Below are 15,195 nucleotides of genomic sequence, written 5' to 3'. Positions count from 1 at the left end.
AATTAGGAGATCAATACCAGAGAATATGAGTTACTTAAAAAGTCTTGGTATAAGAGTAAAAAAAAATTCAGGACTTGGAATTCCAATTAGATAAAAATAGGAATAATAAAAACAGACTAAATTCAATTATTCTTATTTTAAAACGTAAAATAATAATTAAACTTTGTTAATTAATTATCACAGATTAAAATATAAAATAATTTTTTTTTATTATCAAATAAAATATCACTTACCTTTTTTTATCTCAGAAACTGTCAAGGAAAAATTTACAACACATTTTAATATTGTTTTCTTCGGTTCAGACTTTAGATTAATACAAGATCATCTCAATTTCGCCAAGGCTCGTGCTTGCCCCTCCAAATTCGTTGAGAGCACACTCTCTGAGTGGGCACTTGTAACGAAATATACTATTTCGATTCCTCTGTTGCAGGCGAAAATTGGACAGACAACAAATAATTTAATTTGAACAACATTAATAAATTCTATTTAAATTATAGGTTCATTTACATCAATTTACATGAACCTGTGATTAATATTTACCAAGTAATATTTTTTTTTTTTTTTTTTCTTGCATAAAAAAAAATTATAAAAAATTACATATATATTTTTTTCAAAATTGGTATACATCCTTTTGAATCTTCATAGAAATTTATTTTTCGTTAATTTTCCGAAAACTTTATATAAATTTTATAAAATTTAAAAATAGTATAATTCGTTACAAGTGCCCACTCAGAGAGTGTGCTCTCAACGAATTTGGAGGGGCAAGCACGAGCCTTGGCGAGTGTTTCCCCTCCAAATAAGTTGTGAGTGGGCTCTCTGATTGGGCACATGTAACGAACAATATTTTATGTTACAAGGGCAGTGGAAATAATGTGTGAATTTCCAAAGCGTAAGAGGGGTACCCAGGTAGGAAGTGACGACGGGCACAAGCCTGGGACAAGCCTGATTACCCGGCTCTCGGGCCTGTGTCGGGCCTGAGACACAAGCCTGTGTCAAGTCTGGAATGTTCACGATGTATTTGCTGGTGTCGGACTAGTGTATCGGGCTTGACACAGGCTTGTGTTCCCAGGCTCGACACAGTCTTGTGTTCCCAGGCTTGACACCGGCTTGCAAAAAAAATTATAAAAAAATATAAATAAACAATTATTATTAATTTATTAATTTGACATTATTATTTTTTACGCGATACAATTTGAATTAACGATGATTATATGAACGAAAATAAACGGCGTAACGGGGGATCGATCCTAGGTCTCTCACGTGGAACTCCAATGCTCTATCAAGTCGACCACGGGGGATTCATGAAAGAGTCAGTCAAAATTTTTTATATGGATGAATTTATTCGAGAGTCAATACACAGTCCTTGTAAAAGCCTGGCACGATAGTCAAAACCTAATAATTTTTATTTAAAATGTCTATTCACAATTTATAGATCTAATTAATTAATTTTTTTTTTTTAATTGAATATATGCACAAGTCAAGTCCCGTGTGAGGCTTGGTCCGGCGGGCTTGGAGCGAGGCTCGTGTGAGGCCGGGGAAAACAAAAAAAACAGGCTTGACACCGGCTTGGACTATTGAGGCCTGTGTGAGGCCGGTTGAAAACAACGGGGACAGTCTTGTGTCAAGCCTGTGTTAACAAGGCTCGTGTGAGGCCGGGGAAAACAAAAAACACAGGCTTGACACCGGCTTGAATTATTGAGGCCTGTGTGAGGCCGGTTAAAGACAACGGGGACAGTCTTGTGTCAAGCCTGTGTTAACGAGGCTCGTGTGAGGCCAACAAAAACACAGGCTTGACACCGGCTTGAATTATTGAGGCCTGTGTGAGGCCGGTTTAAGACAACGGGGACAGTCTTGTGTCAAGCCTGTGTTAACGAGGCTCGTGTGAGGCCGGGGAAAACAAAAAACACAGGCTTGACACCGGCTTGAATTATTGAGGCCTGTGTGAGGCCGGTTTAAGACAACGGGGACAGTCTTGTGTCAAGCCTGTGTTAACGAGGCTCGTGTGAGGCCGGGGAAAACAAAAAACACAGGCTTGACACCGGCTTGAATTATTGAGGCCTGTGTGAGGCCGGTTAAAGACAACGGGGACAGTCTTGTTTCAAGCCTGTGTTAACGAGGCTCGTGTAAGGCCGGAGAAAACAATGGGCACAAGCTTGTGTCAAGCCTGTGCTCCCCAGGCTCGATACACGACCCTCGCACAAGCCTGGCACAGTTGTTCAAGCCCGAGAACTCCTACCTGGGTAGTGCGTTTTTTGGAAATTCACACATTATTACCACTGCCCTTGTAACATAAAAAAATTTTTATAAATTTTATAAATATTTTTTATACCTATTTTTTTCTTCAATAAAAATTATATAAAATATTCTTAAAATACAGGATGTAAATTTTTGTAACTAACATTATAAAGGTTTCATATAAAATTGTCATCAAATTCGCTACTTATTCATAAAAACATTAAAAATTCAATACATGTTAATAATATTATAATAAAAAGCGCCTAATTTTTCATCTAGCAAATTATTCATCCGTATACTTCAAAATCCTGACTTTTTTTTTTATATTTCACGTCTTTTGATTATTGAATGTATGATAAATATATAAACAGCCAACGAAAATTAAGGCTTATTGGGGACATAAATCGTAAATTTATGTTCTGTTTTTATTATCAAGTGAGTCATCGTAAAGTACAGTAATATTTAGCATAATAAAGTAAAGTATCAACTCAAGATTTCAAATATTCCGGCAAACTACAGTAAAAATTCAGAAAAAATATAACAAAAATTATTATAATAAGTGGAATTTATTGGCCAAAACGACTACATTATAAATTATACTGTTGTTTCCAAAACTTCCACTAGTACTATAGAACATTGTAAAATTTAACTTATTTTTTATTAAAATATAATATATTTTTCTCTCAGTGTAAGTGGAATGGAATTACACGAGAGGCTGGAATTCTGGCAAGTCATCACTGAGAGCTACTGCACTGAATTCGGATGCTTTCAAGTTTTGACGATCATAAAAACCATTACAAAAAACAACTCCTAGATTTTTAATTTCAAAACTATCGATTTATTCAGTACCTAAGATTTTTAACTAGGGTTACCATGCGTCCTGATTTAGCAGGACATGTCCTGATTTTGAACGGCTTGTCCTGATACGGTCCTGATTTGTTAAATGTCCTGATTTTTGAGACTCGTTTACAATTTTTGAAATTTTTTTTTATTATAAAGTTTTTTTAATAAATATAATATAGAATTTACGCTATCTATGATGGACTCTTGAATACTTCTAATTATTAAAATTTAGATAGCGTGCAGTATATGTACTTCGTCATATAGAGTATAGGGGGCCCGATGAAAAATTTCTATAGCCTAGGCAACCCTTCTTTTATTTTCGTAAAATTATTTTTTTGTAAATTTTGTAGCTTGCCAATTAATTTCTTTAGCGAAATTAATTCTTTGAAAATTAATAGGTAAGCCACATCCTTTCCCTAGCCATTTTTCCTATGGCTTTTAATTTGTTTAAATAAATGAAAAGCTATCGACGAATGGCTAAGGAAAGAATGTGGCTCACCAATTAATTTCTTTAGCTAAATTAATTCTTCAAAAATTGCTTAGTGAGCAACATCCTTTCCTTAGCCATTTTTTCTATAGCTTTTAATTTGTTTAAAATATTATTAATTTAACAACTTGAAAGCTATAAGAAAAATGCCTAAAGAAAGAATTTTGCTAACGAATTAATTTTTAATGAATTAATTTAGACAAAGAAATTGACTACTGTAAAAAATTTTTTTATCGTTCGTGTAATTGTGATGAATAGTTACTGAATAATTAAAAAAAAACGAATAAATAAATAACATATAATTAAAATAAATGAATTGTTATGATTATCAACTTGAAACATAAATTTATGGGTGGAGAGGGTGAAATTTTGGAGTGGGAGGAAAATGTTCTGATTTGGTTTCCTGGAGATATGGTAACCCTATTTTTAACTATAAAAAACCATAGAGAATAAAGCAAAAGGAAATAAAAAAATAAGTAAATCTTTATCTATATTTTTATTTCCCAGTTATCGATCAATGAAAAAATTGTAGCAGAAATATGCATATCTATCATAAATATATGTATACAAAGGGAGAGAAAAAAAAAATTATGATGAAATACCTAGCGTTTTCCGTACCAATTTTTGAGCGATTCTTTCAAATTCAGTTCGGTCTTCACGCCACATTTTAGCAGCATCAACATTAGCCCCACTTTCGTCATTTGGCTCAGCAAGCATACTGACAACACTTAATAATATTTTCTCGACACTTTGTACTGGACTCCATCTTTCTGAACTACTTTCATATCCCATTGGATCATCCCCCGGTGCATGAAGTATACTAATGCATACTCTTCCATCAGCATAAACTAGAAAAAAATTTCTTTACTTTTATCAGAAACGTTTTTTGTATAACTCAAAAGATTTATTAGATAGTTACTGTTTGGGTGAAACATTTCGCATGTGAACTGCATCTTTGGTGGACTCAATGGATAGTCAGGTGGAAAAACAAGTTTCGCTGGAAAAACTCCACCTTCGAAGCACGTACCTTCTGGACCGCTGTAAAAATTGTCGAAGTTAAACGTTTTCCGAATATAAGAGAGATTTGAAATTGATACAGTATACTTAATTTTTAAAGTTGACAACTGTTAACAGAGGCTTTCATAGAAAATATTTTTTTTGTCAAAAAATAACCATTAGAATAATAATCAAGAGGCACGGTAGTGCCTCGTGTCAAGTATAAGAAAAAAAAAAAGTGGGGAAACGCGAATAACTACCGTCCCTATACACAACATAGAGCTATATGTATATACACAGCTATAGGTAGTAGTAGAATTAAGTTTCAACTGTTGACAACATTTTAAACTTGACCCCGCCTGGTTCATTCAAAATCCGAAATGAAATGTCGAGCCTACAGGTATTAGATATCGACGACAAAGTTGACAATTTTTCTACAATTCAAATATCCAATGTATATCAAGAGGCACAGTAGTCAAGTATGAGAAAAAAATATATATATGTGTGATGATGAGAGCTACTACCGTGCCTTATTATACATCAAATATTTTGTCCCCTTCCGTCCCTAATCTTTTAGAAATTGAATTAAAATATGATAGAGTTGAATGAAGATACTGAGGTTTGGAAATGATCCCATAAATCGATGTCCAGCTTTTTTTTAAAAAAAAAATAAATTTTTTTATTGCGTAATTATATTTCTAAAGCAAAATCGATATTACGATCATTGCGTTTTTGCTAAATCGACCAGATTGCTTCCGTTCAGTTGGTTAAACTTAACAATTATTTCTCTTCTCTATTTTACGACCTCTCTTTTTTCTAGTGTCTATATATTGGCTGTACTGCAGTATGTTATTATTTGACATAACCTCTAAACTACTTTGACAGCATAAATAAATTGTTTACTTTACAAAAAGATGTGATATCTCAAAAAAAAAAAAAAAAAACAATGTTTTTTTTACAAAAAAAGTGTGCAAGCACTGACCAAGACTGGCAGCCAATACTTGGCAACATTTTGCCAGGCTTGGCCCAATGCTTGGCCATGTTGTTTTCTCCTTCACGGGATGTGGGGTCAAGTTGAAAATTTTTTTTTTCAATAGTTCAGACTTAATTACATGCGTCAAAAATATATTTCCTTCTTGTCCTTCTGGTATTACATCTTAATTAATATTCTCACAATTAGTGACGATTTCGAATACTTGACACTTTTTTTTTTTTTGTTGAGATATACAGGGATCTAACCTATGGGCGGGCTTCGGTCGCTCACGCACACATTTATTGTGTAAAAGCTTATCTGTGAGACAATATGGCGCATTCCAAACGATTTTACTATAGTATGCTATGGTCAACAAACTATACAATATAAAATTTTTAATGTAATTTCAATCATTTGGAAATAGTTCACTGTGCGCCACCAGATGCCATGGTGAATAGGTCAGAACCCTATATATAAATAATCAGGTGGGGTCAAGTTAAAAATTTATTTTTTTTGTCAGACTTCTGGGGGGCTATTCTCGAATTCATACGAGTCGACTCGTTCACACGGACCGAGGTCCGTGAACGGATCTCACATCTCTACTCAAGTCGACTCGTATGAATTCGAGAATAGCCCCCCTTGCATCGACCAAGACTTAATCCCCCCTATACCTTGAACGCTACCTCATACGAACAACGAGCTGTAACCAACTTAACCACGAACGCAAGTTGACAAAAATTTTATTCTACTTAAATTGTTTCTATGCTGAGGGCTTGCCAATAATTTTATCATTGTTATAAATTAAAATAATTGTGGCAAGTGGCTTAGTAGTTAATAAAGATAACAACACAATTTATTGAGTTTCATTATTTCCTAGAAATTTTCCAATGGTATTTTAATTCATTAAAATGAAATACATGTATTTTTTTGTTAAATAAATGCAATACCAAGGACAAGGAGTAGCTAAGGAAAAGACGGAGATGAGGAATAAATGTAGCTTACTATTTAATTTCTTTGGCTACATCAATTCTGTCATTGTCAAATGAAAATTCATTATTTTTTTATCTTTAACATCTAAAAAAATGTGAAAATTTATTATTTTTTTATCTTTAACATCTAAAAAAATGTGAAAATTAAGAAAAATGTAAATTTAACATCTAAAAAAATGTCAATTCATTCAAAATATAAAATTAATACTTCAAAAAATGTCAAATTTTGAATTTTACATTTTTAAAATGTTAAATTTTAATAAAGGGATGATCACTAGGTCTCACGAGTTGCGTTTATCATATAATTGCGCGCTTTTAATGATATTTCCCCACTTTTATCAGTAAACGACGCCAAATGAAATTTTGTGTGACCGAAAGAAGTTCAATACATATTATAAAAACAAAAAATATAATTGAAAAAGTTAAAAAACATAAGTTTTTCGTCAGTTTTTTTTTTTTGTTCCATCGACATTATATCCATTCGGAATGAATAATTATTTACTTTTTATTATTAGTATGTCATACCTAACCTATAATTTTGCTCATTTGTGTCAATTTTTTTTCATATTATCAAATTTTTTATAAATAAATTTATTTTGTGAATATTAATATTATTATTAATAGTTTTTTATGATTATTTGTAATTTTATAATTAAGAAAAAATTGATATAAAATTTAACACACAAAAAATGTTGCATTTGAGATTTAAAAAAGAGTAGACCGATTGACATAGGTCTATAAAGTTAGCACGTGCTGTAGACCCAATCACTTGGGACTTCAACTGGGATTTTGTGCAAATTTTGTGCAATTTATGTACAAAAAAATTAATTTTTGTGCACTTTTATATTTTTTTTTATTATTGATTGTGCTAGCTTAAAGCCAAGGAGGCATAACTCGGTCAATAATAAAGATACAGAATCAATATAGGGCCCATAATTTTGTGCATTTTATGTGTAATCTAGGTTCCAAATTTTATCTTGAGAGGACAATCATTTTTTTTCAATTGATTAATTTAAAAAAAATTAATTGTCCTATCAAGATGAATTTTGTAAATTTGTTAAATTTCATGTTTTTTTTTTAATGTGAGCTTGCCCTTCATTCATTTAACAAATAAAACACATGCAAGTAATTTTCATTTATTTATTTTCGTCACAGATTCGTGTGGTAAATTCTACCCTTAAAAAATATGAACCGAATATATACTACATCATCAGGTTAAATTTACAACGTCCGTGAGTAATTTTTACCTTTTTTCTTAGTGAAATTTACTCTTTTGTTTAGCAAAAAAATGGATCTGTTTTCCAGATCAGGCTGAATTTGCATCGCTGTGAGCCAGACATATCTAGGAAATTTGTTTCCCGGGTATTCAAATATCGTTAAATATATTCAAGATTTCAACTTCTAGTATAGATTGTTGACTAGAGATATAAATAGTTGAATATCTTCGGTGATATTCAGAGATATGGAAAAAAGACATCTTCAACTATATTTCATAAAAGATATTCGAATATCATTTTTTTTCCCGGGTTGTATCTTTCTAGCAGAAGACTCAATAACAGTTTGAAAGCTACTTGTTAATGGCGTTTTCTCAATAGCATATTATTAGCAAATTTATAGAAAAGAGAATAATGAACTACAAATAATGAACTACACGATACAAAACATAATAATTGATCTGAATAAATTTTGAAAAATCATCGTAAATAATAATGTTGAATTTTTTTGGGTTATGTTCAAGCTGTCACTCGTTGTAATTTCAGTTTTAGTAATTTATGGAAAGTTACAACGAGAATTAAATAGAATAAAAAATCAAGTCAACAGCAAATCAATAAAAAATTCTCAGCAACTCAATAGCTAATCAATAGCAAAAAAAAAGTTCAAAATTTATTGTTTAACATTGTTATTGTTTATTGTCGTTGTTTCTTTCTATATTATATCGTTATTAACTCAAGATTGAGTTGCTGAGAATTCGCTATTGATTAACTGCTGACTTGCTATTGACTAGATGTTTCATTCTATTCTATTCTCGCGATAACTTTCCATAACTTACCAAAACTGAGATTCCCGAGTAGAAATTCAGTTCAGAATATTATCAAAACTTGATCAGGCAACTTGATCAAGAATTGATCAAAACGTAACGCAAAATGGATCAAGACTTGATCAAGCTACCTGTTCAAGAATTGATCAAAACGTAACATAAAATGGATCAAGACTTGATCAAGTTACCTGTTCAAGAATTGATCAAAACGTAACGCAAAAATGGAACAAGACTTGATCAAAAAACATAATCAAAAATTGACAGAAAAAATTATTTAACATTTTTTTATTAATTTAATTAATTGCTTATTATTACTGAGACAGAGTTAGAGTAAGAGAGGAAGGTACAGAAAGACAAAGAATATTAGACATTGTGGTGCGCGCAACTAGACAGGATCGAACCTACGAATAACGGATTACTTTACTAAACGCATGCTTCAGTCCACTCGGCCACCGGACGATCGATGCAATGGAGAGTTTTTAAATCCTCATATTTTACATTCAGTCACAAGAGGCAAAAACGAAATTATAGATTTGAAGAAAGATTAATAAATAATAATTGGAAAAAAAAAAATTTCGCAATATAATAATTATTTCTAAATAATTATTTTCGACTATATATTAATTAATCAAGTACGTAATAATTTTTTTGTATTTATTTGTTAGAGTTATTGTAATAAAAAATTATGGATACATATTGAAATAAATTATTTAATAAAAGAAATATTATATAGAGCTGTCATCAGCTGTATATGTTAAATATGATAAGACTTAGAAACTTCTGATCAAGATTTGACCAGGTCCACTTGTTTAAGATGTGATCAAAATACTTGATACAATCTTGAACAAGGAAAATTCCTTGAAAAACTTATATATTTTAGAATATTCAACTTGATTAGCGTCCTGATTTAGCAGGACATGTCCTGATTTCGAATGGCTTGTCCTGATACGGTCCTGATTTGTTAAATGTCCTGATTTTTGAGACTTAAGTTTACAATTTTTTTAATAAATTGTTTACTGTGATAAACTCTTGAATATCTTTAGTTATTAAAACTGAGATGGTATGCAGTATATCTACCTCGTCATATAAAGAGTATATACATTAAATAAAAAAAAAAAATATATATAGAGTATAGGTAGCCCGATGCAAAATCTTTTAAAAGATTTCAAATGAGTTTTTCACAAAAAAGTTGGCAATCAATTTGTGAGTTTTTTAAAGCAAACCCTGATGAGGCTGCATTTTCAGAGATATTGAATATCGCTCAATATTTTTTTGCAATACCTGGGCATGCTGGCAGTGAATGAATTTTTTCACTCATTATTGAACCATGGACAAATAAACGAGATCAACTTAGTTATTGTTAAATTCGATTTAAGAGAATATTCTTGTATACAATTTTATAATTGAGGGTCCGGATGCAAAAACCGTCCGCACGCTCGAAGCCCAAGAAAACGCGACGTTGCTCTTGGTGAAGAATCAAACATGAAAATTAAAAAAAAAAAAATACCATCTTTTGTATAATTGAAAAATACATATTTTCTTTTAAAATAAATTTTTTTTATGATTATTAGTTAACGAGTTAAAAATTAAAAACGAAATTATTTTTTTTGAAAAAAATACTTTTTTTTCAATATATAACTTGTGATAACTTTCTTAAAAATAAATAAATCAACTTGAAAATTTGACTGTACCTTTATAATAATCTAGCGGATCCAACAGCATTATTGAAAAAATTATTTATTGATATTGTTCAATTTTTTTTATTTATTGTTTCATGTCTACGGAAAATTTTAATTTGTCTAACTTCAAACGAAAAAAGAGTCGGAGAAATTTGAAAATTGAGTAATTTGTCAGTGACAATATTGTGTAGCAGTATATCAAGAAGTTTTATCCAAATTTTCAGGTATTTTTATTCATTATTTACTGAGTTATTAATTTAACAACAAATTGCAAGCCGCCGTTAAAGCTATATATGCTTGATCGTTACCCCCTCTCTCATAAATGTGTATGCTCGCGCGTTTGTATATTCATAAAAATACAAACGATAGACGCGCAATTTGTTGTTAATTTAATAACTCAGTAAATAATGAATAAAAATACCTGAAAATTTGGATAAAACTTCTTGATATACTGCTACACAATATTGTCACTGAAATAAGGTAACTTGATCAATTTTTGATCAAGATCGGATATCAAATCCGTTGAGCCTGACCAAATTTCCACTCGGGTTACAACGAGTGACAGCTTGAACATAACCCAAAAAAATTCAACATTATTATTTGCTATGTTTATTAAGATATAACATCAAATCACGTAATAATAATGTGATCAAATCATTTTCAATTTTTTTAAAAATATATTCGGATCAATTATTACGTTTTGTATCGTGTAGAGCCTTTGTACTGCATTATTCTCTTAGCTATTAAGTTGCTAATAATCTTTTATTGAGAAAGCGCTATGAAAGCACTAAGAAAGGTTATCTTGAAACCTGAAAGTATGTATGATAGTGTATCATTTGAGTCGAGCAAACAGGTTTTTGGTATCAAAGTTCACTTCAATGTTTAGCTTTCATTAAAGTAATAACTCTAGTTTTGAAAATATGAGTTCATTATCATGGTAGAAATACTACAGGTATGGCAGTGCGCAGCCTGGTTTGGCCGCTGTGAATCGACCAATCAAAAGGTCGCCTTCTCGCCACAAAAATGGAAGACTTTATGCGCGCGCGATACAAATTTGTTAAGAAAATTTTCAAGTTTTTTTTAAATTTTTCAAAAGTTATCATATTTATTCAACTAGATTTGGTATATTTTATAATGATTCACATACATCAATAATAAACATTAATTATTTATATTAAATAAATGAATCCAAGTATAATAAATACAACACAACCTCTATTGTTTGTGGCATCAAAAAAAACAACAACAATGAAAATATTATAATTTATTTGTTAAACTGTCTTGGTTTTTTTATTTTTTTTATTTTTTATAAACATGCTCCACATATATTTATTAGTATTTACAACAATATAAAAAATAGTTGTCAAAACAGTATACTGAATTCACTTTTTGGTAACGAACTCAAATTTTTCAAAAGTAGAGTTATTACTTTTAAAGAACGCTAAACATTTTCCCACTGTTAAATTATTCGTAGATTCTATTAAATGCTTTTTTCAGCAGTTTTTAATCACGCTGCGGAAAAGTTAGGCACAAAATAGCACTCTGTAAATGAGAAATACTGTAAAAACGTAATCCATCGATACAAAAATAAAAATTACCTAAAAATTGACTACTGCTTGATTTTTGAATATGAAAAAAAATTGTGAATCCATAGAAAAGCTAATCTTTTCCTGTATAATCAGATAGATGTTTTCCTCAATCGTTATTCATTTCCACACTATTTATTAATAGGAAATATTCAGCGAAAGTATGACAGGTATAATCATTTAGGCTCTCGAAACTATTTACATGTCAAATTTGATCGTGACAGTAATTTATGTTAGAGAAGGCTCTAAAAGCTGCTGAATAGGAATTTGATATAATTGCTATCATTGATATAAACTGATATTCTCGCTGCATTCACAGTTTTAAGGCAGTATGTAAATCCCAAGGTAGGATAATTCTTTGGGTTCAAAGAGGCACCCTTGTAACCATAGCTTAAAAAAATAATAAGTGCCCTCTAATGTCTAAAATTTGTATACTTTACTGACGCGTCTTTAGAAGTATGAGTGAGGGCGCCTCGTATTTACACACGCCATGGAGGTGTATACACCTCCATGATACACACTAATACTACTTCAGCAGATTTTCAATCAAGAAGACTAGAAATACAGGAGGACTTACTCCCTATCTCGCCTGTATATAAAAACCGTATCGCTATATGGTCGCCGCAAGTTCGTCCTCCTGTATTTCTAGTCTTCTTGTTTTCAATGCTTCGCCTGGTACTTTTTGACTGTTTTTGACCCTAAATTTTCGTCTTAAATAATTAATAACTTTTAAAATTCGTGGTAGAAATCGATGATTTTTTTAAAATTATTTTTGTTATTAAAAGAAGTATAAGCTGTAGTGAAATGAAGGTTTTCTGTGAGAGCGTTTTTTCAATAGAAGTGAAAACGTGCCGATGCTTCCTATGCTTGTGTTAAAGTGTTAAATTGTTGTCAACTTTGACCCTAATTATCTCGGTCAAATCGTGGTAGAAAATTACAAAAAAAATTTGATAAAATAGATCTTTATTTCACTTAAAAAAAAAGCCTTCTTTGATCAAAATCTGTGAGAGGGAATTTTTTTTCAATATTTTGACATACTGCCTTAATATAATTTTGTAACATTTAGGCAATTAAAAGCATAATAAGTTATAAAAATAAATGACATACGTAATTAGTGCCTCCCATTCGAAAAAATTCTCTTCATTGACTGGTCCAGCAACAATACCTTCGGGCGGGTTAAGGGTTAATTCTGCAATGCAATAGAGTTCAGTTCATTATTTTTATTTTTATTAGCCACAAACGAATCATAACAACTGTGTAATTTTTTTTTTTTTCTTAAATAACAGTATTTCAAAAATGTTAATAATTCATCTTACGTTTATATTCAGCCATAAGACGCCTCAATGCCGAACCTGCCATGATTAGTATATTGTTTTATATCGAATTATAACGGATATTTTGATAGAACAATAATTTTTGTTTCACGTCGTGACACTTGAAGATCAGATCCAGTGATGGGTAATTCGACGATTTTTAGGGTATTATACAATCATACGTGATATACGTATGATACTACATCAAATGTACCTATAATAGTTGAAAGTGCCCTCTTATTTTTATAAAATGAAGGATATTATTTATTCAACCTATACCACTGCACATAACTGTAAAAACTGTTTTTTTATTACACAAAAATAAATAATAACTTGATTTGTCAACGTAAAGAAAAATTTTATGACAATTAAAACATAATTTAATTATATAAAAAAATAAATTCACAATCAATATTATGACCGCTTGGAAAAATTCGCTAACGAGTTCATCGGGCAAATTTTTTACAATTTAGGGCTTTTTTTTGCCGCCGATGGCGCTTGTAAAATTTTTCTCAGATAGATTTAGAGTGAAACCGGCACCCGTATTCACACACTGAAATATAATAAAACTGGAAGCCGAACTTCGTGTCGCCGAGAGAGAAACTCAATGGTTGGCCTGTTGTCCTTGTCGGTACAGTCACGTCAACTATAATTGGTTGAGACTACTGAAATATAATGTAACTTTTATACCGTGTAATACTTGTTTGTTTTGACGTTGACTGTACAAGATTTAATGTGCGCATGCGTGAGTGAGAGGGAAAGCCAACCAATATATTGCTATCTCTGCACCCGTATTCAGAGAATGTTCTCATTAGGGCGTTTTTTTTCCGATGGTGGCGCTTGTGAAGCTTTTCCATGTAAAGGCTTGTGGCCACTAGCATAGTTTTTCGAACAAGTTCTATGCCATAGCACTTGTGTCACTATATCTAACTAGAAATTTACTAGAAAATGGCCGCCGAGGACTATGTTGAAAAAATGCTGCATGCAGCATTTTCAGCATAGAACCGCTAACTTCACACTAGTTTTTTTTAATACAGCCAACATTAAAAAAATACAACAACAATGGTTAGCGTTGTTAATAAATTTCTTTGTTTATATTTACACATGTATAGTACATATATATAATGATTGACTGTCAAAATATCAAATTGTCAACAAATAAGAAAGGTTATATTCTTATTTATTTTTTATGTGTTTGTAAGCAAGTTGGTACAGCTGAAACAATTTCAAGAAACGATTAAAACGCCGCCCTATAGCCGTTATATGTGAACTTTTTCTTCCATAGTGCTATGGCATAGAACTTGGTCGAAAAACTATGCTAGTGGCCACAAGCCTTAAAATCTATATAAAAAGTTCACAAGCGCCACCATCGGAAAAAAAAGCCCTAATGAGAACATCCTCTGAATACGGGTGCTGGCGACACTCCGTGCATTGGCTAAGCATAGGAGTTCACCTTCCAGTTTTATTATATTTCAGTGTATTCACAGGGCATTACAATTTAGGGCTTTTTTCCACCACTCACGACGCTTGTGAAGCTTTTGTATGTAAAATCTATATAAAAAAAATTTTTACAAGCGCCATCAGCGGCAAAAAAAAGCCCTAAATTGTAAAAAATTTTCCCTGTGAATTGGACTGCGGAGGTGCATTCCTTTAATAAAAAATTTTTCTTCGTTTTGCAATTTCGCCCTGTAATACCGACTAAAAACTAGAAACAGAAACAACGACAAAAGTGATAAATTTCTCTATGCAATATTCCAGGCTTTACAGTTTACGATAATGTGTGGTACGAGCTATGTGACAATAACAAACAATCACAACAAGTCAATTTTCTATTTATTTCAGTTTGATATAAACATTGAACAGTTATCCATCTAATAATTGGAAACCAAAAAAAATAATGTCATGTGCCAGTACTGCCACTACAAGAAACAGCTTTTTCCTATAAAATTTTGGCCGGTATTACAAGCGAAATTGCAAAACGAAAAAAAATTTTTTATTAAAGGAATGCACCCTGGCAGTCCAATCAAGAAGACTAGAAATACAGGAGGACGAACTT

The 15,195-nt window shown here is 31.3% G+C and overlaps 1 protein-coding gene across 1 annotated transcript; it reads right to left on the bottom strand.

Moving 5' to 3' along the window:
- Positions 1-2,782: 2,782 nt before the first annotated feature.
- On the bottom strand, positions 2,783-13,304 carry LOC122852017 (ubiquitin-conjugating enzyme E2 G2). The gene is made up of 4 exons (XM_044151568.1): positions 13,143-13,304; positions 12,934-13,015; positions 4,485-4,603; positions 2,783-4,413 (listed from the first exon to the last, which is right to left on the bottom strand). The coding sequence occupies exons 1-4, from the start codon at positions 13,183-13,185 to the stop codon at positions 4,154-4,156; spliced, it is 504 nt and encodes a 167-aa protein (XP_044007503.1). The 5' UTR covers positions 13,186-13,304; the 3' UTR covers positions 2,783-4,153.
- Between the last annotated feature and the right edge of the window lie 1,891 nt (positions 13,305-15,195).

This window comes from Aphidius gifuensis, linkage group LG3 (genome assembly GCF_014905175.1).
Source record: "Aphidius gifuensis isolate YNYX2018 linkage group LG3, ASM1490517v1, whole genome shotgun sequence".
Taxonomy (NCBI): domain Eukaryota; kingdom Metazoa; phylum Arthropoda; class Insecta; order Hymenoptera; family Braconidae; genus Aphidius; species Aphidius gifuensis.
Note: the sequence above shows the minus strand (reverse complement) of the source record. Positions and strands in the feature narration are given on the sequence as shown.